Below are 26,627 nucleotides of genomic sequence, written 5' to 3' on the forward strand. Positions count from 1 at the left end.
TTCTAGCATAAATATGCGGTTCTAATTGCGCAATCCATAGTTAAAGCATTAAAATTAAGCAGGGTATGTTGTTGCGAAGCTATGTCTTTTTTTTTCTTCCTACTCTGGCTAAAATTTTACACACCCACTCAAAAAAAAAAAGAAAGAATTTTACATAATGCGAGAGAAAATTCACCTAAAGGGGTCATCCCATCTAGAGTGGATGAGTGGTCTTGACCATTTCCACTTGTGATATAATTTGGTGCACCTGTGCATCTTCGAAATTACGTTTAGTAAAATTTTAAAACCAGAGATTAAAGGTATTACTATAAAAAAGTGATGACTTAATGAAATAAACTCAAACCAGTTTATTGTAATGGAAGAATTAACTTTTAGACAAATATAGTTAGTTAACGCAAGTGATGATGTTTTTGTTAAACATTTGCTTTGGTACTAAATAGGAAAACGTGAAATAAAGCTCCGAATATTCATTATACTATTCTATTGCGCAAAGTACAAAATCGATTTATTTGACCAGACGATAAAGCACATTAACATTTTCCTGCGCAAAATCCGCATTAAACATTTTTTACTACTCTGCAGTTGAGTTTTCACAAATTAATTTCGAAAAATGGTATTGAATTAAGTCCCTTATGTAACTGTTTTAGTTTTTCTGGTCTGAAATGTTTTAGAAATTAGTATGGCAGGTTTACTAGACACCTGTACATGAAATTTCTTTAAAATTTAAATTTCATTCTGAAAAATACTCTTCTTAACCCAGAATAGAATTAGTTATTATTATAACTAGAAAAGTCTAAATATTCTCTTTTTAAGGAGAAAATATTATTATACTCTTATTACTATTTTAAAAGAAAATAAATAATATTGAGTGCGTAGCATTGATCAAGTCACTTAATTGCTAGCATCTAACCATTGCCAAGAGGTAATATGATACTAAGAGTTTAAAAAGAATTAGTTTGTAATTCATTAAATGACACGTTTCGACAATTTTATTAGTTCACCAATTGCATAATATTTTGGGTGTACTAAACTAATTAGATGAGTCTCCGTATTAATTTTTGGAGCCATAGTGGCTCAGAGGACAGAGCGCTCGCTTCCAAATAAGGTGACCCTGGTTCGAATCCGCTCCCTATTCGCACCATTTACTGACGTAAAATGTTCTCAGTGGTAGACGAATCATGGGTTAGAGTCCCCTTGCCGTCGGGCTAACCATGGGAATATTTTGTGGTTTTTCCCCTTTATATATCGCAAATGTGGTTAGTTCCATCAAAAAGTCCTCCACGTAGGCTAGTTTGTTCCAATGCCTAGTTCCGGAAGCTCTCTTGTCTTCTTGATTGGGTTCAAAATTACAAGACTACGGAGTTGAACATAGGTAAAAACCCAAAAAATTGGGTCGGCTGTTCAACGACGGTTATAAAATATGACGGTCATAAATTATGGCAAATTCTCTTTGAAGAAAAGTTAATAAAGCTTGACATTAATTATGCAAAAGCTAGAATTGAATTGTAATTTAGTATGTTGAAATTACTAATTTATTTATTTGCGAAATATATCCGAAAAAATGTTAATGAAATAAATGAACAGCTTCGTTTATAATAAATCATTCCTTCTGTCTATTTGCATAAAACTTAAATGTCCTGTTCTGTAAAATGAAGATTCCGATGTAAAAGAAAAAAAGACACGCGATTGACTTCGTTACCATCAGTGTGGAAATAAAGACTTGTTTCGGTAGACTAACTGCAATCGTAAACATCATTGGTCTACTAATGCCTTCATTTTTATGGAATTCTTGGTGGTTTGAAAGTAGTGAGAGTTTAAAAAACGAGAGTGAATCTTAACTTCCTGATATGCTTGTCAGATGACACAGATTTTGCTGAAATAGTCTCCTCGGGGCAGAAGGTGTGGCAATTGCTCAATAGTACTATCTTCAAGATTTTTTTGTGTAATGGAAGTATCTTCCGCTCGAGAACTGTGTCTCAATCAGTGTGTGATCTTAATCTTAACTGATTTAAATAAGTGTTAGAAAAACCTTTCCTTTTCTTTTTATGTATAAAACTAACCTTGCAGGTTTCCTTTTTTTTCTTTCTTTTTTTTTTAAAAGAAAACTCAAAAAATTTAGGCTATTCTATTTTTATGCATTTATTTATTTTTAATTTTAAATCTTTATTTTACTTTTAATTTTAGCTAGATCATTTTTACTTAAGCTAGATTGTGGGATTTTTTTTAAAAACCAAAACAGTGATAATCCTTTGACTCAGAATTTTTATTAAACATATTTTTTATACTTTTTTTTCATTATTTTATATTAATTTAGGTCAAAATAAAGGAAAAATATTATATTTAGTATTTTAATAATTTATAGCTATGAAATACAGCCTGAGACACAGGTGCCTTTTTCTGCCTTAACGCTGTTTTTCAATTGCTCTATCGCCAAAGAAAATAAAAAAAGCCATAGTTTAAGTGCCTTACATTTGAAGCAATGCTATGACTTTAAACTACATATATAGTCTTTCCGTGAAGAATTATCTGGGCTTTTGAACAGACAACTTAAATATTTTAAAAGTTATTAAACATTTTGAAAAACTACCAATTTGGCATCATTTTTCCACCTAGATGAAAATTATCAAAACCACTGCCGTATTCACATTTTATATTTTGCCATGTTAAAATTACATATTTTAAAATAATCTAAAATATTGTTTACCGTACAATACAAAATTTTTCGACTATTGTTTGATAAAATAATAAATATTTACTAAAATTTATTTTTGTGCAGAATTATCTTTGGATAAACAGATTTTAATAATTGCGTGCAAAAATTTTCCAATTCGCGAAACTATGGTGACCATATTTCCTTGATTGCGGCTATCTCTTTTTTTTGGGGGGGGGGGGGGGGGTCAGAAGAAAACTCAGGTTTATTCAGAGAAAGTGCGTTTTTGTGTCTGATTTCTTAAATTAAAATATCGCCTGCGCTAACTAATTAGCATTTCACCCCTTCGAACCATTAAGATTGATTACTAGACCGTATAGATCAGATCAATAGATCAAAAGTTATTCAAAATGGTCCGTTCCTTTTTTTTCTTTTTGCGCATTGTATAATAAATAAAATGAATAAAGGAGTAGTGCTGAATTTCGTTAAGTTCTTAATGAAATTCGCCAGTCGCTGTCTTGTTCTAAATTGTAATTAACCTTATTAAATTATAATTAAATAATTATTATTCCTTAATCAGAATTTTCTAAATAACATTTTAATGTAGTATTCCGGTGTGTTATAAAAAACATCAGATTTATTGTCAACATTGTGAGTTATGGCGATTATTTTGACTAAATTGGATTTGTTTAATTTGTCTCATTTAATAATTTTTTTTTAAAATTAACTATTTATTTATTCAAGAAATTTGCGAAAACACAGAATTATTCAAAGTTTTAATAGGTGTTTTCTTTTTTAGAAAGGAAAAAAACTTTTTTTTTTTTTAATGTGATGTTACCGTGATTTGAATCAAATTAATCAGTTCAGTATTCTCAGTAGTTTTGAAAAATTTTAACTTTATATACTAAAAAAAAAATTATAAAAAACTTTATAACTAAAAAAAAAACTTTAATTTTATAGTGCCTATTTTTTTAATTATTATTTTTATTATTTATTTCTTCGGGTTACCACGGAAGTTATAAAGTTTATAAAAGGTGGTTATAAATTATCTCATTTTTAATTATTTTCTATGAAAAATATAACTTCGAAACACGGCTCTTCGACATTTAGCCGTGTTTAATATAAATTCCAGATGATAAGTCGTAAACATAAATTATTAAAACATAGTTTAAAATGTATTGCAATGATACACATATACCTTATTCGAAAACAATTTCATTTCATACTATTAACTTTATTTTTGCATCTTAGAAAAACACATTAAGTAATTATTAGTTTCATTACATTGACTATAACCACTTTAAATAGAAGGTGAGTTTTGAGTTCTCTATATATTCGATACGTATTATGAAAGAAACCTCCCGTGTTGAATTAAATCATTAACAATTAAGGTGCCGTTTGGCGAATTTTGTGAGAGCATTGCACTAGGAAACGCAGCCAGATCCGGTTTTTCCGGACATCGTCGTTGTTTTGATCTTCCATCCCGCAGTTTTTATAATCCCCCCCCCCCTCCTGCAAAGGTCTGTATCGTGACCCCCGACCATTCAGATCGTTTGTTCAAAAACGTGTCTGAAAAATGTGAACTGTTGATGTTCGATATCGACTTTGTTACGAAACTAACAGTTCATTGTTTTATGTAACGCGATTGATACGATTTTGCTTTATTCTGGTCATGATAGAGGAAATAAACGGTATGGAACTTTTAGTAACTAGGTTGATTTAATGTTCTTTTTTCGGGCTTTTTTTTGCCCGTAAAAAAAGTGAGAAAAGAATTTAAAATGAAAAAATGATGTAAAATGTTTAAACAAGCGTTGTGTCTCTTTGTTTTAATCTCAGTAATCGTTAAAGCAAATAATGAAATAAATCTTCACTTGAAAAAATTGCCTCATATAAAAAAATATATATATATATATTAATTTTTATTCTTTAAAATTGATTATCAGAGAGTAGTAATTTGTTTAAAAATAAAGTAGTTTATCAAACAGTAGTCATTTGTTTAAAAGTAGTAAAGTATTAGTTATCAAATAGTAGTCATTTGTTTAAAAGTATAGTAGTTATCAAAGAGAAATCACTTGTTTAAAAGTAAAGTATTAGGTATCCAATAGTAGTCATTTCTTTAAAACAAAAACTAAAGTAGTTATCTTAGAGTACTTATTTGCTTAAAATGAAAATATAATTTTTATTTACAGTCAGAGCTTTTTTTTTTTTTTTTAAAGAAAGTAACAATAATACTAAAACATGTGGACGATGATTGGTAAAACGTACTGACAACTTAAATGCCCATATTTTTTGTATACAATTCCTGAAAGAATTAAAACATGAGGTATAAAGTTTTGCATTGATTCGTCGAGGTGATAATTCGACCCACGCAATTCGTTACAGTGACTATTCATCGTAGTCACTACTCATCGCAATGAAAATTCGTCGGGCAAAATTCTTTGGTGGTACAATTCGTGAATGTATGTGACTGTATGCTTCTTAAATTGGGGACTATTTAGGTAAGAAAAAATTTTCTCACGACGCTGAGATCCCAATGATATTTCTTCCTTTCGTTTGGTTTTATTCCCGGCATACTCAGTTTGGAACATCGTTGAGTTAGTTAAAATTGGTTAAAACAAAGTTTAGTTAGAAATATCGCTGAATTTAGCTACAATTATAACGGATTTTGTATCTTTCACCTGTGAAACTCAACAAATTCCTTTGCGTAGTAGATAAAAAGCTGCAACATATTTGGAAGGGAAAAAAACTGAAACAAGAGCTTTTAAAAGGCTAAAATGCGTTCTAACTAACTGTGTCTGCTAATTAAAATAATACGAAAAGCCTATTTTTTATTATTTTTTTTTTAAATTTTTTTTTTATTTAAAGTTTGCATTATTTAACGTCGCTTCGAGACCGCTCGTGACAATGTTATTCTTTAAATAAACCAATCTGCGCCATCATTCATAAGCGTGTACACAAATCTGGATTGAGTTAAAGCATTGCATGCATGTTTTAACATGATTAGGGACCTCTGATGCCTGAAAAAGGATTAAATCTTAGTAAAGGGTGGCAATTGATTGAAGAGCATGGCTGTAAGCCGATGTGCTTCCCAAGCGGCAAGTCCTGACGTAGGATTCGCATCACATCTCTTTTTAGAATACTGAGTCTGAAACTTCCGCTATGTTCTACTTTATAACACATACATGAGTAGGAGTCTACAAAAGCTAACATTCTTTCTGAGCATAGGTCATTTTTTTTTATGCATGTGTTTGAATGCAAATCAGTATAACTGCTCCTCGCTTTCTTCAAATTACCTAAGAACAATCAATATTTATAATATACTACAATCTAAAAATAAGTAAAGTGGGCAAAAGTATTGTACGCAATTTTAATGCACCGACAACTCAACTAAGCCTGCTAAAATTACATTTCCGTCCAAAACATAAAGCAGTTAGCTTACTAAAAATTGAGATTGTGCTTAATTGTGCTCACGTTTAAATATTTGAAAGCAAGAATATGGGGTCTTTTATATATTTGCTTTAATTGTTTATATATTTATAATGGTTAGCAAAATCATTGCAAAAATTAAATTTTACTAATCAAAAATAAAATAATAATATGGCATGTAATTTTAATAACATTTAAGAAAAATTTCCCGACAAAAACAAGAGAAGTTGACAAGTATGCATTACATACCAACGTAATCTTTTATTTTGTTGACACAATATTCAGATTTTATTATTATTATTCAGATTTTATTTTTATAACGAATTTTTAGCCCTGAAACATTCAAAATTTTTTTTAAAGAGTCTATTTAAAAGTATACGAAGGATATTTATATTTAAACTGAACCTTGCTCTTGACGTCTTGCAAGCTCTTTTTTTTCTTCTTAATTCTTTACATTTCATGTTTTATTTGTTGAAAATTCTGCCATTTTTTCTGGAAGACATGTGTGCGCTGTTTGTTACTTACTAAATTTTTTTTTTCTTCTTTTTTTTGTAGCGTGCTTGTACTTTATTATGTGCTTTTAAAATATTTTGTGGCAGCATCAGGCATTTTATTTAAAATCAAGCTTAGAAGTTTTGTTTCTCATTCACTTAGCGTTTATTTGCATGGCATTTCTTTAAAAAATGTCATACTAAAAGGTTTTAGTCAAATAACTGAAGAGCTTGTACTACTAGCTGGGGAAGTCATAGTAAGTCACATGTTTTCAAAAGGTGACATTTTCTCATCTAATTCTTTTAGTACTTTACAAGTTTCTAGAATTTCCATTCGATTACAGCTCAATACTCAGAAACAACTTATTGTTACTAAGCAAGTCATTGTGTTTTTTCAACAAAATCTCTCTCCGAACCTGAACAATCGGAAAATGTGGCTTATCATTTTATTGCATCCAGCTCATCAAATGAACAAGGCGAATGAAAGAAAATGAAAGTCTATTCAAGATATTCACAATTTGCTTAGATTTTTGTGCCTGAATTTGAACTACAAAAAACGAAAAAGCAAATTTTTGCCAATGGCACAACTGTAGATATCAGAACTTGGATACATTTTTAGGCAATATTTGTTTAACATTGTAATTGTAATTTTGATAATGCGCAAATCGTATTATTCAATACTATAATTTCTTCCGTTATTCTATCAATATCCAAATTATTAGGACTTTCTCACTTTGTTAATTTCAAGAATAACTTTGACCCACTCTAGGATGTGGGTCAAAAGTTAAAATATGTTGAGTGCCCTCCTTTCTCTTCGGCATAAAAATATTTAAGCAGCTTTATTATGATTATTTTTTTTAGGAGCACGTGTCGTTTTCCGCTCTCGCTCTTCCGCTGTTAAATTCTTCCTAACTCTCATCACCATATTTCGTAGGAAGTCGTCTCAACTCGGTTTTTTTTTATACCCTTGATGGAAAGAGAGAAAGAGATAAGCGAAGAATTAGCTGTTTCTTCTGCTTTTTAACTTCGCTTATTTTTCAAATCGCCCGTTACAAACCTCTAAAAAGAATTGTTTTCGATGATTGTCATAAATTTAAACAAAGCTCATTTACTTGAATTAATTTTAATTAAATAAAAAAAAATGGAAAAAGCAGTACAAAAAAAAAGAAGAAAGAAAGGGACAGGGGTGCAAATAGTTCCTAAACAGAATGGGGGGAAAAAAAGAACAGTTTGTAAATTTTAACCAAAGTTTTGATTTTAAATAGTATATATTATGTTAGCGGACAAAAGTCTAGAATTTGAAACAAACAAATAATTTTAACTATTTGAAAGATGATTAAACTTTCAGTAAAAAAAATCGCTGATTTGGCCAAATTTCTTAAATTTTTGGCGAGATTTCTTAATTTTTTTTGGCAAGATTTCTTAATTTTTTTTGGCAAGATTTCTTAATTTCTACCAACTTTAGAGCTATGCAGTATTCAAATATTTAAAAATTAGACTACAAACGCTTTTCACTTTCGCGAAATTTTAACTTGATATTTTTTGCCATTTTCGATCATAAATAAAAGAACAGAATTTAACCTATAATTTTTTTAACAAATGTTACGAGCTAGCAACAATTATGAAATAGCCTATTATTCGATAAAAAATCATTGTTTCATTCGAAGGAAGAGTTTTTAGTCTAAGTCTTAGAAAACATAATTTCGGAGTTTTTATCCGTGATGAGCCTAATGCCTAAGTCTGTTGTTCCATGACTCAAAGATATCTTTTTTGAGTTATCTTTTCTGCTCTCATATTTTGTCTCCGTTTTTAAATTTTTTCGGTGAAGTTGAAGAAAAAAAATGATCAGTCGAAGTTAATAAATAATCAAAAATAAATATTGAATGTGATTGCCTAACGTTTCCAAAATAGAAAATAATATGAATAGTTTCTGCTTATTCGATATGAGGCCGAAAAACGTTTTCTGGAACATTCGATTAAAGTTTAAAGATTCATATGAGCTGCATGTTTTATGCAAACTTGTATTGGCCAAAGTAGATCGTCAAATGTTAAATTTTCAGATATCTTTGTGGCACACTATTTTAAATACTTATACTTAAAGCTTTCTGAAAATCAAGAAAGAAAATTCATTACCTTGGAAACATTTTAAGTTATTTTTACTTTTATAGTAGGAAATAAATTTGGGTTTTTCAAGATGTAAGCGTTGTCTGTTTTTTCCAAATTTAAAATAATTGTTTATTATGTGCTAGAAATTAGAACTGATTTTTTTTGCCGAAGTAACAAAATATTTTATTTTAAAATATATGCCATATTTTTTTTTCATTTCGTAGAAATAAAACAAAATATTATGACGCATGCAGTACATATTTGAATAATGTTTACATTTAAAAATCTCAGATATCAAAATTTGGGGAAAACGAAAGATTGAAAAAAATTTTTTTGTGATAATTACTTGAATTTCGATTTAGCAATTCGTTGTTTCTCGTTTCGATTTCCGTGTATTATCTATCATTTAGGAGAGAGTTTCTTCGAACGTCAATATTTACTTTTGCGATGTTAAAGTAAAAAAGAAAAGAAAAAAAAATCAATCGAAATCATTGCGCAATATACTTGCGTGTAGATCTGAGTCATCCTCTTACTAGAAACGAAAGGGGAAAATAAAAAAAGAAGACAGCTTTTCCGTTTCCTATGGCGCGCGAAATGAACGGCTTATTTCTCAATCTCATTTTTAGAATAATCTACAGAGAGAAACAGAAAAATATTTTTTTTATGGTCACCGTTACAAGATCAACATTACGTCAGATCTTTTTAAAAGTTAGATCAGCTTCTTCTCACAAACACTGCTAATCGTTAGTTAAATTATCTATTTATTTAGTTCTTCGGAGAAAGCTTCTAAAATATTTGTAATTTTCTAGCTCGGTTGTGTATAAAATACAATATTTAAGGTGTTTTGTATTATTATGAATTGCGGGGTGGATTCTTCTAAATTTTGTTTAGTTCCAAGTTTAGAAGGAACTTTATTTTAATTAATATCGAACCCTAAAATCCTTCCCCCCCCCTTTTTTTTTTTTTCCTTAACCGAGCTAAATTTTTCTTTAAACTCAAAGTTTTCTCTGTTTTTGCACTTTTTCGAAATCAGTGTATTAAAATTATTTTTGAAATTTTGGATCCAGCAAAAGCCAATACGGAGTTTAAGGAGGAAAAATTTTCTTTTTAATTTTTCTTCTAAAAATTATATAAATTAACTTTGAACAAATCAAGTAGTCTAAAACAAAAACAAAAATTAAAACGTTGTTAAAAACCAAATTTTGTAACAGAAATGCAATTAATACCTTCCAAATACCTCCAGCTAACCAATTATAGATTCAATAGAGTTATATTTTAAAATGGAAATATTTAGATTTATGCAACTATAAAACTTAGATCAAACAGAACAATCCCGGTTCTCTATAGATCTTGCGGACTTGTTCGAAATAACGTTACCGACATACGTGAAAGGAATATTAAAGATAAATATATAAGCTAGCATGTTCAGCATCAAGCGTGTGCAAAATCTTCTCTTATGCTAAATGTTTCTCTAAATTATCCCCTTTATTTTTTACCTACTAACATCAACTCTAGGATTTGTAAACTAATTTCATGATTAATGTTGATGCGCGATTATCTCTTAGTTTTTCACTCGGCGGACTGGTACACAATTGCCAACTTAATATAACAAGTTAGCTCTCTTAAATTGTGACATTAAATAATTTTAAGTCAAAAATTGACACCCAGCAATTAACGTTGTTATAACCACTGCGCTGGCTGACTCATTTGTTGCATCGAAAGAATGATTTTCGAGATAAACATTTACTAATATCTCTTGAACCTTATTTTCTAAACAAATAATTCCATTCAGTGTCAACAAAAGAGTTCGAGAAACAATTAATAAGGTTCGCAGCATTTCAGTTGACCACTCTTGCGTTGCAATATTATCACTCAATCTGACTTAACTGGTTTCAAAATGAGTCTATCAACGAAGGTGTTTTTTTACTGTTAGTGGTTCTTAATTCATTTCTGCTTTGTCAGATGACTTTTTTTTTTTTTTTTTTCAATTTGTCTTTCCGAATTGTTGAGCAGACGATAACAAAACACTTTTCGCGGGAAAAAGTGTGAACACAATCTCTAATCATCGCTTCCGTTTTGTCAGTGTGTGGAATGTTCGTGCACGGTTGCTATTTCTGAATGTTAATTTTTAGATGTGATGTCGCAATCGAGTGAGCCATATGACCTACTTTTATTGAGCCTCGTTACACATTTTAGTATTTGTGAAGTAAGCGCGCATCCTAAACATTTCGAGGAATAATAAAATTTCTTATGTTTTGTTTGAAATAAAATGATCACAAAATATTGTCTTTTCGTTGAGATTATTCCTTATATATATTATTTATTCTTTATTTAAGGGCATATATGTACTCATATGGCATTCCAAAATAAATAAATTACGAATTAGCCGTTTTAAAAAAACAGATCTCAATTGGTTTTCATGGAACGATGCTAAATTTGCTTTTTATTTTATCATTTGAAACAGTTTAAAATACACATTTACACTTATGTTAGAGAGGCAGTTTTATCATTATGAATGTAATATTCAATAACTTTAAATTATATGCAGCATAGTTTTTTTTTTTAATTAATCCATTTGAATATTTTTTCTTAAAATTACTCTTGCTATTTATTGCTTAAACTCACTGTACTTTTTATTAACCTTTGGGATTTTCTTTTTAAACCTAAAACTTGCTGTTACGAATGTAACATGTCCGCAGCAATTAGTTTTTATTTATTTTTTAAATGTAACTTTTTGAAAGTTATTGAAAATAGTAATAAATGCAAATGACACCACGAGTTATTTTTAATAAAAATTAAAATAATCTGAAGTTAAGCATATTTAAAGTCTGCAAAGTTATACGTCCGAAATTGCTATGAGGTTAACTTGTAAAATTAAATGGAAAACGGCTAATACTAGTAGAAAATCGATGAAGTCGTGCAACGTAATGATAAGCTGTAGATCCCCACGAAAAATTTTAAGCAAATTAAATATTTGTATTGATGTCGTTTTCTTCTTCAGAACTTAAAATTACACTGTTATGCACTAGATCTGCTATTATTTATTTCTCAAGTAATTATATTTTGTGACAAGAATCATAAATGTGCCAAAGAAAAAGTCGCAAATCATGCCAAGGAATTATATCCTCGCAGTAAATAATTTCATTTATTTTAATTTTGGATGAAAAAGGTATGAAGTTGACTCAACTCAAATAATATTACCTTATTTTTGATTAAATGCAAATTGACGTTTAATTGGCAAAATTAGTTTTGTATTCTTGTTTTTCGGAGTCTCCATTATCTTGACTGGATTTCAATTGAAGATCTGGGTAAAAATCCCCATGGAATTAAGTGCCTAAATCTAATTTTACATCCTTAAGATCAGATTATGGGATTGAGTGTTCCATTTAGAGTAATGGGCGTTTGGACAGTTTTTGGTACTTGAAAATCTGTGTTTTCATCCGTGAGATATCAGTGGGATAATTTTTTAACCGTTTCAGCCTGACTTTTGCAGCATTAAAATTTAAGTATGAAAAGCAGTTTATGTTAATGCTGACATATTAAAGTAAGTATACTAGGAGTTTAAAGTTTTCCACATTTCCCGTTTTCCCGGAAATCTCCTGGGACTATATGTCTAAATCGTCTTGAATATTTTATTTCATAACCGTCGTTGAACAGCCGATCCAATTTTATGAATTTAAGACTACTAATGCTCAACTCCGTAGCCTTGTAATTTTGAACCCAATCCAGAAGACAAGGGAACCCCTGGATCGAGTATTGGGAGAAATTTGCCTTCGTGGAGCACTTTTTGATGGAGCTAACCCGCATTTGCGTTACATGGAGAGGAAGACCACGAGAACCTCCCACGGTTAGCCTGATGGCAAATGGACTCTAACCCATGATCCGTCTACCACTGAGGATATTTTACGTCAGGACTGTAGTCTGTGCAAGCCGGATGCGGAATTCGTATTGACTGGGATTCGAACCCGGTTCGCCTCATTGAAAGGCGAACGCTCTAACCTCTGAGCCATTGCGGCTCTAAGTCTTGAATATCGTAAAAATACCTATATATTGCATTGGAATAAATTATGAAAATAATATAGATTCATCCAAATATTTAGTCTTACCAGAAGTTGCCGCTATAAAATAATCAAAACAAAAACTAAAATTTTGTCTTATAATATTTTTATCACTCATAGGACATATTGTCCCACTGGTAAGTACGATTGGGATATATTGTCCCAATGGTAAGTACGATTGGGACAATATATCCCACAAAACAAATTTTCAAAATCTGATACTAAAAAATTCTGATACTCAAAAATCTACACAAAAAATTTCTAAATCTGATACTAAATAGGTACAATTATTACTTAATAAGAACAAACATTACTATATATTACTCAAAATATGGCAAATATATATTTGTATTTACCTCAAAATTCAGAAGAAAAAAAATTAAATTCTCGAAATTAAATTAAAACGAGATTGACTGGCGTGCTCTCAAACAGAAGTCCAATGCCAAGTTTTTTGAGTCATATTGTTATTCCCTAACGCCTAAAGAACCCTTAAAACAAAAACCCATGCAAAATTGGGATCTGTGTATACATTAGGGAATCAAGTTTAATCTTTGGGACGCAAATATCCAGTGTTCGATTTATATTTGACAATTTTCTAGGATTTTGAATTTTTTTAAAGCAATACATATTTCCGTACGCGAAATCTTTTGTAGCATTGATGTTAATGTCGGTTATAATTGCTGAAATAATCGAGATAGTACTTCGTTTCATTTCTCTGAATAGTATAAATGCATTTTTATTAAAACACCTACTATACAAATAAAAAGAACTGAATTTCCATATTTATGAATCATAGTAAACACATTCATTGCATGTACTTTTTAGACATAACCAAATCTTTTAAAAGTCACAGATGGAGTAAGATCAAGTATATTTTACAATGGGATAAATTTTTTTTTCAATATGTTTTCTTCTGAAATCGAAAGTCAAGGTAAAGGCTCTCAATGTTCTTTTGTAATGTGAGTCACGATACACATGCTTACATCATTTCAGGAATGTTGATGCTATTTGAAAAACTTACGCAGATAGCCATTGGAAAGTTTTATGCTTTTTCATGGTTTCTTAAACTTTGAATGACTTATTAATTTAAAATTGATTATATGTTCCTTTAAGAAATTAAAACTTTAAATTTTTTTCATTCAATTATTTTACTTATGCTGATTGTGTTATGTTTTATTAACAGTTAAACATATTCTAAATACTTCTAAAAATAGCAATTTAATTAAATTTTTTACGAAAGAACAAGTGAGACTATAATTTTCTTCTTTTTTTTTTAGAAATATAATTAATCGGGTTACAACACTGTTAGATTTAGTGCATAACAGTATAAATTAAAATTCTTAATAAGAAAATATTAATGTAAAGATTTTATTTATTTGAAATGGAAGAACCGCTCTCACAAAGATGATTCGGTCATGTTTATTTTGGGTTGTTTTAACTATCCATTATTTAAATTGAATTAGTTTTATTTGTGTTAGCGGCAAGGAGTTTTTAAAAGACGTTAATTAGTCAAGTGCAAAAAACCTATAAATTAAAAAAAAGAAGACTTTTTAATGCGCAACGAATGGCACTGTTGAAAAAAACAATCTTTTAAACAAGACTTAATTTACTTTTAAAATTATTTCTAGAAGCGAGTCATAAGTTTTCTTAATTTATATATGACGTATTTTTTTATTTATTTATTATTTTTTTTCCATTGACGTAACCTACGTTTTTAATTTCGATTTACTAACCACGAAAATGACTGAAATTGACTTTTCTTTTTTAAACTGGTTTCATTTTTGTTTTGGCGGGGAATAAATGTTAGCGATCCTATTGACCCATATATCCGTTTCAATTTGTGAGTCGTACTTCAGTTTAAAACGAATTATAATTGCCTGATTAAAATCGGGTTAAATAAATACGTAGTTTTATCTGTTAGTTATGAATTTATTTACTTCAATGAATCGTTTCCTTTGTTCGAAAAGTGAAATTTCTTCCAAGATTTATTATTATTTTTTGTAATTAATTAATTGTAACTTCTGGTATCGTTGAAATAATTTATTTTGTTCGATTACGTATAGGTATCACGAAATATTGGCATCTTAAGGAAAGAAAGAAAAGAAAAAAACTCTTGCAAGGAAATGATAAAAACTTTAATTGTTTATGAAAAGTACATTTAAATTTAAAAATTTATTATCGAATTGAACAATGAGTTATGCTGTGCTTTTAAAGCCCATTTTTTGGCTATATTTCTATGAAAAGGGAATGACACCAGTGTATAATTAAGGTTTTAATTATTTATTTATTTTAATTTAATCTTTCTTCTCTGGGATAGATTATAGATTATATATTTGTTTCAAGATAAAAAAAAATAATTTTTTTTTCGTAAAAATAAAACTATTTAATTAAATAATTGAACACATTAATGTTCCCCAACGGCTTTGAATTTTTTTTTAATGTAAGTTAACAAAAATAAAATGATTTTGTCTTCGTTCCTAAAATCCCGTTCTAGTAACCTCTATTGGATAGAAATACTTATCACATGAGAAATACATATAACATGTCAATCATTTTCTGAAATCCATACAAAAATGATTTGATCACTCCTAGCACTCAAAAGTTACTAAAGTTGACCTTTTATACGTATTTATATAAAAAAAATTGGCAAGAATTAATTAATTTTTTAAAAACATTTCTTTGAAATGACGCCTTTCTTTTGCAAAAACTATATTATTTCATATTCCTTATGGAAATAACTAAAATTTTATTCTATAGCTTATATAAGTTTATTGTAAGTTGTTATCTTTTAGAAAACCTTCACAGATGTTCAAATACAAATTTTCGTTTTATTATTATTTTTTTTTAAAGTTCTTAATTTTTCAACAAAAGATGTATTTTATAAGTGCGAAAATCGTTGTTTATGTATTTTTATAAATTTTGTTTGAGTCCATTGTAATTTGTAGAAATTTAAATAAATTATAGGATTCATACAAAATTAAAATTCTTGGGCCGCGATGGCGCAGGGGATAGAGCGTTCTCCTTCCAATGAAGTGATCGGGGTTCGTATCCCAGCAATGGCTGGTCGATACAAATCCACATCTGGCTTGCACCGACCACAGTGCTGACGTGAAATACTCTCAGACGGATCATGGGTTCGAGTCCCTTTGCCGTCAGCCTAACCTTGGGAAGTTCGCTTGGTCTTCCTCTCCATTAAAGCAAATACGGTTTAGTTCCATCAAAAAAGTCCTCCTTGAAGGCACATTTCTCCCTATACTTTATCCAGTAGTTCCCTTGTCTTCTGGATTGGGTTCAAAATTACAAGGCTATGCAGTTGAATAATAGTATAAACTCAAAATCTGGTCGGCTGTTCAACAACGATTGTAAAATATAAAAAAATTAGGAAATTTTTTTTTTTTATTCTTTACAAAATATTTTTCCATTAACATGTTTTAATAAATAAAAACATTTTAAAAATCTACTTGGACTTACCCAAATCATAATAAACTAAATTCAATTTCTTGAAGCAGCATAGATACTTTTCTTGAATTATTACCTTGGACTACTGCAGTTACTTTTATAATTATTAAAATTAACATTCTATATTAATACACAAGCCATTAAAAGTTAAACTGCTCAGACGCAAATTGTTTTATTTCAATGATGCTGACCTCTTACAAAAATAATATCAATTTTTATTCATTTTGAATAAAATTAGATGTATTTTTACATTATTTCTTTAAAAAGTATAAAGAGAAATGCTAATTTCTTTTTAATAACTCTAATTTAGACTGAGTTCTCCCGGTATAAGTTAGAGTCATTAATAAATAAAGAAATTATTGGAATATATATCATTAATAGAAAGTTAATTAGTAATAAATAAAGAAATTTCCTTCGCACATAATTATTACTAACATATACATGATTTTTTTCTAGTTAAATAGATAGTTGTTATATACTTCAGATTAATGTTAGTAATATCTTTGTTTACAGGTACAATGCAGGTCATATTTATACATATATTGGTGAAGTATGTGTCTCTGTCAACCCTTACAGAACAATGAATATTTATGGTCAGGATTATATTAATAACTACCAAGGCCGAGAAATTTTTGAAAGGCCACCTCATATATTTGCTATAGCTGATGCTGCCTATAAATCTATGAAGAGAAACTCCCTTGATACTTGTGTCGTTATATCGGGTAAGACAATTTCATTTTGCATCATCTCTTACTACACGTTATTCATATGAGAAAAAAAAGTAAATAATTAAAAAATCGTTATTTATCTACACAAACTAAATTGTGCATAGAACTAAAAGACATTTCACAATTAATAAATTTAAAATAATTCCAATTTTTTAAAAATGTGTTGTTTGTTACTCTTCCTATGCGTTATATGAGTTAGCAAAACACATTTTTAGTGCTTCATCCAATAAAAAAAAAAGGGATTTATTGTATTCAGTGTCATTTGGTATGATGCTGTTGTTCAAAGCTAACTCATAATAGTCAAAATTTGCTACAATAAAGCAATTTTTTGTTGTACTTATTCCTCCCGTAGGCCTATAAAAACCTCTTTTGACATTATCTATACCAAAACTGCTTAATATTGGTGTGGTCAGTGGTTGGAAAATTACATTGGATTTGTGGCCATCAAAATTGAAAAATTAGTTGTGTTAGAACCCTGTTTTTTTACTAAACTAAAGTAAAAAATATTTGTCAGGAATCACTACAAACTAGTTTTTTTGTATCTAGTTTTGCAAACTAGTTTTTAGCATTTTGATATCATTGCATTACCTAAATTCTTTTCCTTTACAGGTGAAAGTGGTGCTGGTAAAACTGAGGCATCTAAGATAATTATGAGATATTTAGCAGCAATTACAAATACTAGTGGTCAGAAAGAAATTGAAAGGTAAAATTGGCATTATAATTTTTAAAAATATTATTCTCCAAAAGGTTTTTTTTTTCCTCTATTAGAAGAGAGATCAGCTGTACACTTTTAAAAAGATTTTAAATACCTTGTTTACATAGAAAACGTTTCTAACTAACTTTATTTAGATTACATTTATTTTGTGTAATCACATTTATTATTACAAAATGCAGTTATAAATTTCCAGAATTGATCTAATAAATCCAAAAATATTTTGTGCATTACATGTCTATTTATGGAGTGTCGAAGTAACTTTCGTAATGTACTTAAATATAAAAGCTTCAGATACTACTTTTAAATTCCCCTATAATTCTGTTGTTGAACTTTTCTTAATGTCTTCAACATTCTTAAACCTTGTTTACCATTGTCTTTGAACATATCTTTTGAGGAATATTTGTTTCTGAAATGATACATTTTACTGAAGGAACAAGGTTAAAGAACGTCAGAATTGAAGAGTATTTCGAAAAAGACTTTTAAAAGTTGTTCCTAAAACATTTAAAACTGATTACAGAAATGCATTAAATTAGGTGTAGGTTATTTCGAAGCTTATCAAATGAGTATTCACAATTTTTTAAAAGATTTTTAGGTCAGTCCTTGAAATTTTAGCCGCATCTTGTATACTTAATTTTTTATTTTGTTACTTAGTAAAACCTTTTAATAGGCTTTGTTTTTATATTTTTTCTCTAAATTTTATTGATATTTAGTGGTTTTTATCCTTTTGTTTTAGATATTGATTTCTCTAATTCTTATTCGAAAATATCAAATAGACACTTAATGTGTGGCTAGTTAAACCGCTTAACTACAAAGTAATGATAAAAAATAAGTAAAATTTTGATGTTGGATTTCTAAAAATATTATTACAAGTGATCTTATCTTTGCACCTACCTATTTTGTATACTGTGTTTGTTGGCATGGTGGTTTGGTAAAATCTACAGAATAAACAAGTTTATACATCCTAAAATTAAAATAGTCATGACTATTTATTTAAAAACTAAAAGTCATATATTTAAATTTTGGTTATAATCTATTGAATTTGAATAGTTAAAATGCTACTTTATGGCTAAATAATTAAGATATGATTGCCCTGTTACGGTTGGGTATAGAATAAAAAATGAAAAGTTGCAAAAATGATAACAATTTAGAAAGAAAAAAAAACTAAAAATTAATGGCCGGGTGAAACATATAGTTAGTACATTTTTTGAAGTGGTGTCGCAAAACATTTATAACCCATAAGGAATAGTAAATTTTCTTCTTCAAAACTAAGTTCCAGAAGATAACAAGTATATTCTAAAAAAACATACCTCCTTCTCCATAGAAGCTACCTGAGTCTAAGATGAAACAAACAGAAAAAAAACTTGGCTAGTGAAAATGAATTAGTCCAGTTCTTTTTTTGAAAAAAATCTTTGTTGTTTTATTGGATAAGAACATGTTAAAAATCATCATATTGAGGCACATCATGTAAGGAATCATCAATGGCACATCCTAAAAATGTTGTAACTAGTGATAACTGGAACAGGAGACCGGATTTTTTCTAGAAAAGAAAAAGCTGCCGACATTCTTTTTGAGATTTTTTTTTGAAGAGATTAACCAGCAGGAGATATCCCGATCATGAAGTTAGAAAATGACTGTGAAGGATTTCCATCACTGGCGGTGGCTGGTCAGCGGATCATCTTAAAAGCTGGAGATTTATCAGGAAAATTTTTTAATAGACATTTATCCGAGACAATGAAAAGGACAGCAGATTTACAACATGGCGGTAGATGAGTTAGTTACAGATAACAAAACAACAAATAAAGATGGCGCAAGGAAGCCATTCTTCCAAAAAGCTTCTCCACCTCAGGGAGGTGGGAGCAAAATAATCAAAAACTCCGTTAAGCGGAGGGCAGCAAATTACTTGACCATCAAAATATCGAAAGCCCCTCGTCTTTCGCGCTCTTCCTTTTTATAAGATACAAAAACTTAAAGTTGAAGTTGTATTACATGTTGTGCAAGTTAAAGTTAAATTATCTAAAAATCACGAGTTGAGACGAAAAATTGATTATACGTTAACAGTTACGGTTGAGAAACACAACATACACGCGGAGATGAAAGATGCCGACAACCAGTGCGAATTCTCAGAAAAAAAAAGGGTGGAATGTTCTCGAAAGAAAGGGGCTCTTCAAGGAGCTGGTAAGGAATTTTAGGGGGAGAATGTCCAAATTGCGCTACCGCTTAAGGGGCTAAAGAAAGATGATGAAATAAAAAATGTATTACAAAATTATGAATTAAGTCAAAAGAATTAGTATTATTGATTAAAAAAAAGGATATTTAGAAAATTAGGCTGTGACCTAATGTCACAATGATTTTTATTTATTTTTCTAATATACATATCTAACGTCCAGGCCCCTTGCCAGGGGGGGGACCGTCGGAACAAATCCCCCCCCCCTCCCGAAATTCTGGGATTTAAACTTTTTAGTCTTTCTTTGAGCCGCTCAGTAAAAAGAAAAACAAAAACTGTCTAATCAAACCTTTTCCCAGTACACCACCTTCTCTAGTGTATAATCTTCACTTGACCTTGTGGCTTATCTTTCCTTTGGTTAGACTCCTCCCCCGAAATCATTTGTTTTTCAGCATATTAATTTATGCAATTTCCGAATCTATGCAGATTTCATTGACATCGAAAACCTCATGGGAGAAATGGAAGTATGGGCATCAAAGTGGAACCTGCGCGAACCTCTTAGTAGACCAGATACGGCACTTTCAGCAATGGAAGAATGTGACAGTATCTTTTTCCAAAACATTTATTGCTTGTTATTAATATTGACCATGTTGCCAATCACCACAGCAACTGCAAAGAGAACTTTTTCTACTCTTAAACGCATAAAAACAGCAACAAGAAATGCTACTAAAGAAGAAAGGCTAACAGGGCTAACTTTATTAAGCATATTTCGGGATATTCCGGTTTGTCCTAAAAAAGTAATCGAAAAATTTTCTTCAAATCCCTGTCGCATGTCTTTGTAAACTTTGTTTACAAATTGATTATAATTATTATGTAATATTAATTGAAAAATAACTATTATGTAATGTCTTTTAATTACTAGTTTAACTTTTGCAAACAACAGAATAAACAATATTTGTTAACAATGTTTTTCCCCTACTTTGCATGTCTGAAACTGTCCTTGCTTCTTACCATATCCCCTTCCCCGAAAAAATATCCTGGCTACGGCCTTGCTAACGTCGTTGCTGAGAAGAAGAATAAAAACAGGCCTTAGGCAGGGAAAGAGAGTACAATATTTATCTAATAATTATTAGAGAGAGAAATCCGTAAAATCCGTAAATAATTATTAGAGAGTGACACAAAATTGTTGTGCTCTTCAATAAAAGTTAGGGAAAATATTGCAAAGTAAATCCGTAAAATTTTTCGTTTCAGGAAATAAGTGAAATCTTAGTAATTGTAATTGATCTATTAAATAGGTCTTGGAAAATTTAGCTTTCTCACGCTTAGTTACAGAGATTAATGTTAAAATTTTAGTTAATGCATAGTTGAACTTAAAATAGATTAAAAGATAGGATGTGAATTTTAAAGTGTGAATCATAATTTCTTTTTGCTAGCACATTTTGATTTTCTTTTAGTTTAGTGTATTTTTTGCTTTATTGTGGGTATTGTGTAAGTCTGCATATGTAGTATTTATCAAATTTAAGTATTACTACATTCTTTAATTTTTTTTCAGGGTAAAGAATATACTATTGCAATCAAATTGTGTTTTGGAAGCATTTGGGAACGCCAAAACAAACAGAAATGATAACTCTAGTCGATTTGGAAAATACATGGACATAAATTTTGATTTTAAAGGAGATCCTTATGGTGGCCATATAAGCAACTATCTTTTAGAAAAGGTCATTATAAAATTACTTGCAATTTTTATTTATTGTATTTCTTATTTGGAAGTTGTATTACAATATTCATGTCTTTTAGTAAAATTAAATATGCAAACTTAAGCTCTATTATCAGTTTAGGTTAATTAAAACAGTGTTTATTTAAAGAGTAACAATTGCTTTTTTCTTCAACTTTTACTGTTTACTAGTATCATAATAAATAAAAAAAAATTTCTTTCTAGATGATACAAAAAGTCTTTAAATAGTCAAAATTATTAAAGGACAGTTAATATTTTAAAACCTAATTCTGTTGAAAACATCAACACTTCACTATTAAAAAGTATTTAACAAAAATGAGCCAGTTTGGTTGTCATATTTTTTATTAGATTCTTTAGTTTGAAGTTATTAATGTCTAAGTCGCAATTCAGTCCATAGACTGATCGTAAGATCACTGGTACTCATTAGATCACTGCAGTCAGTGAGCATAAATCTCTGCAAAGGACCAAGTGTGTGCCATATCAGTCCTCACTAAATTATTCTGCAATAAATTGCTCAAGTTTGTGCACAGGTTATCAAACTACTTTAGTGGAGGGGACACCTCCTCTTCAGAAGATTAAAATTGTGATATCATGCCTTTGGATCATCCGCAACGATATTTTCCAGACCGTCATCAAGCGTACATTTTGCAGGTCTAGTGAGACGAAAATGAAGTACTACTACTACTAATCACATATCATTTGTAGTGTTGTTTCTTCATCATCAACATTAACAAGACAGCCCGGAGTGGGCCTTATTCTTCTCCTGAACATTTCTCCATTTTGTTTCTTTCTCATTATAAAAAACTACTAAAAAATTTCTTTTTTGGTTTTTAAATGATATTGAAATAATATTTTTTACTTTCATTTTAGTCTCGTGTTGTTGCTCAACAAAGAGGTGAAAGGAATTTCCATGCTTTTTATCAGCTGCTCTATGGAACACCTGAGTCCTTGCTAGCAAAATATGGAGTTAAGAGGGATGCTTCTCTTTATCACTACACTCGACAAGGTGGAAGCCCTAAAGTAAATTCTCATTTTAAATTCATTTTGTAATGAATGCTATCTTATTAAATGTATAATTAATAACATTATTCAGCTGAGAAATTTAAAATGTAGGTAAGGATTAGGGTAAAGTAACCAGTGAAGGAACACTTAAGCTTCGCTTGCCTTTTAGAAAAACATTTTAATTTCAAAATTCGTAATTTTAGTTAATTGACAGTGTCAACATATTTGTTACTAGTTGAAAATTATGTAAAAAAATTGTAGAGAACTTACATAATATTGATTGTTGATTAATATTGATTGCATAATAATGATTGTTTTAAAGTTTTGGAGGTTCAAATAACAAATAGTAAGAAGACCAAGTGAAGGAACAGCTCTTACCAGTGAATAAACACCCAGTAAAGGAACACTTAATTTTGGTTATTTTTTAATGCTCTTTATGAATTTATAAGCCATACAAATATTTAAAAAAAAGCCTATTCTTTAAATTATAACATATAAATACTTGGAAAATAATAAATTTTTTTTGTAATCATGAATTGAAAATTAAAGTGTCAACATATTAGCACATACTGTTCATTCACTGGGAAATCTATGCCCAGTAAAGGAACATGCCTGTTCCCTCACTGGTTAGAAGTTGTTTTTCATATTTTTAACATACTTTTGATGCGGAACATCACTAAAGGTACAAGAAAATTAAAGTTTATCTTTTATTTTCATTAACTTAAAAAAAAAAAAACTCAGTAAAGGAACACTTGTTCCTTCACTGGTTTTTCATCGTTTGGTGATCCAGTGAATAAACACCCCCTTATCTCAGTACTTTATTATGCTATGATGCTTAAAAAAAAAAAACATGTAACTTCAATAATTATATTTTGAATTCTCTTTTTCACAGTGAGGAAAATGAAACTATTACATGCAATTAATTCCACTTCAAACATATAAATACAAACACTCACCTTATAATTTTTTCAAAGAAACAAGGTGTTGCAGAGATAATAACAACTTCAAAATTTTTTCCAGAGAAGTCTATTTGACCAGGTAATCCAAAACATTGCTAGATGACTTCCTATTGTTTGGCAGTAAGTTATTCTTACCAATCAATCTAAAGAAAAACTTTCAAATTCTTATTTTTAATGAATATATATGAAATGTTCCTTCACTGGGTAGTGTTCCTTCACTGGTTGGTTTACCATACACACCTTCTGTTTTTTATAAATATTTTCAACTAAAGACTACTGTTATCTGATTTACTTATTAAATATTTCTACTGTGTGAGTGCTAACATAAGCTGTAGTTTAACTATTAAATTTTATAATGGGTAGTCTCTTATTAAAATATGCCAAGATTATATGATGATTAGAATAAAGATATTTAAATACAAACAACAAATCTTCTGTTGGTAATGATAGAAAAAAAACTGTTGATTTCATTTTTTCTACTGTTTATGCTCTTAATATTTGCATTTGTTTAATTTATCTAACAATTAAATAAAGAAAATCGAATTATCAACTTAATGTAACTAAACATACGCCAGACAGACATTACTTTGCTAAAAAATTTAAATTATAAATAAGGATTAAAGATCTTCTGTTTTGTTTATAATTACAACTGAAGACTACTGTTATCTCATTTACTTATTAAATATTTCAATTGTGTAAACTGCTTATATAAGCAGTAGTTTGATTATTATATTTTGTATTGTAGTCTCTTATGAAATCATGCTAAGATTTTATGATCATTAGAATATTAGGCTATATCTGCCAATTATTCCAAATGGAAATTACATTATGCTTATCATTATCATTTTGTGTGATGTTAAACTTTTAGGCTAATTTTTGCAATATATTACTAAAATAAAATTAAATATAGTTAAATACATTTAAACTTTGATTTCAACCCTTTTTCTATACATAAGTTTGTGTTCAAATTGAAGGATATAAAATTTTATTCTATATTCTCTTTAATCTAATAAATTTTTTAAATTTGTATAAAAATTTATGTGTCAAGCCCAGGTTCTCTACTGATCAACATTGCAGGAAACTATTTTTGTGCAGTAAAACAATCTAATTGTATCTCAAACCTATCACTAAGTATCTGTAATTAGTTTTCTTAAATTTTACATGTTTTATTCAGTGAAATATTTTCTTTTTTAAAGGTTGATTCAATAAATGATAAAACAGATCACAAAGCAGTATGTGGAGCTATGAAAGTTTTGGGATTTCATCAACAACAGTCTGAAACTCTTTGGCGAATTTTAGCAGCAATTTTGCAACTTGTAGGTTAAATTATATATATGAATATATAAATTATCTATATGTTTTTTTTTAAATTAATTTTACTTCAAATTTTAGTCCAGTTTATTGAGGTTGATCTTGCTTAAGTTCATTTTTGTTAAACTTCTGAGTTTTCTAAAACATTGTATTTAGCAGTTTTTGAAGTTATTTGTTGTTAAATTGAATGATCTCCTTGTAAATGAATTTTAAAATCAATATCTTTTTGCAAATGTAGGCGTAGAAAAAGCCCCATACAAATATATAGTTAGTATTTATTTATTTATTTTGAGGATTTTAATGCAATTATTGGAATTATTGCACTTTTATAATGCAGGATATGTCTGAATGTGTTATAATACTTATAAAATCACTGTTATTATATCAAACTACCATACAAAATCATTCAAGATTGATTTGCTCTTTTTTTTATTATCAGAATTATTTCTCTCATTATTTTAAATATTAGTTCCATTGGTGCTGAATAGTAAATGCAATCTTTTAATAAAATTCAATAAAAAAAAAAACTTCTATTTCTATTCCTATTATTTTTAATATTTACTCTATTATTTATTTCAGAATTTCATTTAATACTTTGAAATCCTTTAAAAGGAATTTCTACTTCTTTTAAGTAATTTGTTCATTTATAAATTTTTGTACTGAAAATTAAAATTAAATTATTGTTGAATAGGGAAACATTGAATTTTTAAGCAAAGATGAAGTTACGTCTGTACAGGACAGAGATTTGCTTTTATCTGTTTCTCAGTGCCTTGGCGTATCAGGCGAAAGCTTGGAGAAAGCTCTTTGTCATAGGGTTATTGCTGCTCGAGGAGAGGTCATGGAAAAAGTTCACACTGTCCCTGAAGCTGTTTATGGAAGAGACGCCTTTGCAAAAGTTAGTAGAATTTACCTTTTAAAAATTAATTCTCATAACAAATTTTTTTATCTGATTGGTTTTGTTAATAAATTTTATTGGTATAAGTAAATTTTAACTTGTGTTCAGTTATTTGAAAAGTGTAATGCTTTATAATAAGTCTAAACTACAGTTATATTTTTCAATATTTGTTTTTAAAATAAATTAATATTTTTTTTAGAAATTTTTTTTATGTCTTTCAAAAATTATTTTTGCGACTAAAATTCTCTGACTAAAGTTAACTTATTTCAGTTCTGTGCTAAAACTTAAAATCTTTGCAGTTTCATATACTTCTATTCCTTCAATATATTCATCATAAATCTAAACATTTTAAGTGTTCATTTGTGTAATATTTGAAGAACAATGTTCATCATTCTAGGTAATAGCAGGTTATGTTATGATGAACTTTTTTTAAAAAATTGTACTGCAAAGAATTTAAATTATGAAGAATTATTTTTAAGGCTCTTTTTTGCGATTTAACCCATGTTGTTGTACAGTTAATTTTTACGTTTCTTAATTTATGAATTTAAATCTTAAAAATAATATATTATTTTATGATTTATAAATAGATAGTAGTAATATTCTAGTTGCATAGAATTATCAAACACCCATCATTCTCAACAACAACTTTTCTCTTAAAGCTGTTGTATTTGTGCTGAGTTAATGTACTTGAATTTCAGAAGTTTTGAATGTTTTTGCCTTTACTAATAGCAAACTATTTTCTTCTAAATAATTCTTATGGTAGTCTCTGAAAAATTCGTCTCACATTAGACTAATCATAAAGACTCAGTTCCCATTGGAACACCAATGTGAAACATCACTGGTTATGATTCATGAGGGATCAGTTTGCATATAATTCAAGAGTGTGCAGCATTGATCCTTAAACTGTTCTATTCAGTGTTAAACTGTT

At 29.0% G+C, this 26,627-nt stretch overlaps 1 protein-coding gene across 3 annotated transcripts in view; it reads left to right on the forward strand.

The window, feature by feature from the left end:
* Myo31DF (Unconventional myosin ID) overlaps positions 1-26,627 on the forward strand; it is a 55,838-nt gene that overhangs the window by 9,567 nt on the left and 19,644 nt on the right. For 2 of the 3 annotated variants that reach the window (XR_015432457.1, XM_087158963.1), the window contains exons 2-7: positions 16,704-16,912; positions 17,528-17,621; positions 21,350-21,515; positions 22,403-22,552; positions 24,690-24,809; positions 25,496-25,699. Coding sequence is in view for 2 of the 3 variants with exons in the window: in XM_087158963.1 (XP_087015089.1) it covers positions 16,704-16,912; positions 17,528-17,621; positions 21,350-21,515; positions 22,403-22,552; positions 24,690-24,809; positions 25,496-25,699 (943 nt within the window). In the remaining variant the exon portion in view is untranslated. Of the gene's footprint in view, positions 1-16,703; positions 16,913-17,527; positions 17,622-19,675; positions 19,809-21,349; positions 21,516-22,402; positions 22,553-24,689; positions 24,810-25,495; positions 25,700-26,627 lie in introns of those variants that run through there. The other variant, XM_087158964.1, reaches the window with a different exon arrangement.

Source organism: Parasteatoda tepidariorum, chromosome 3, assembly GCF_982258835.1.
Source record: "Parasteatoda tepidariorum strain Cologne lab strain chromosome 3, Ptep-v5.0, whole genome shotgun sequence".
Lineage (NCBI taxonomy): Eukaryota > Metazoa > Arthropoda > Arachnida > Araneae > Theridiidae > Parasteatoda > Parasteatoda tepidariorum.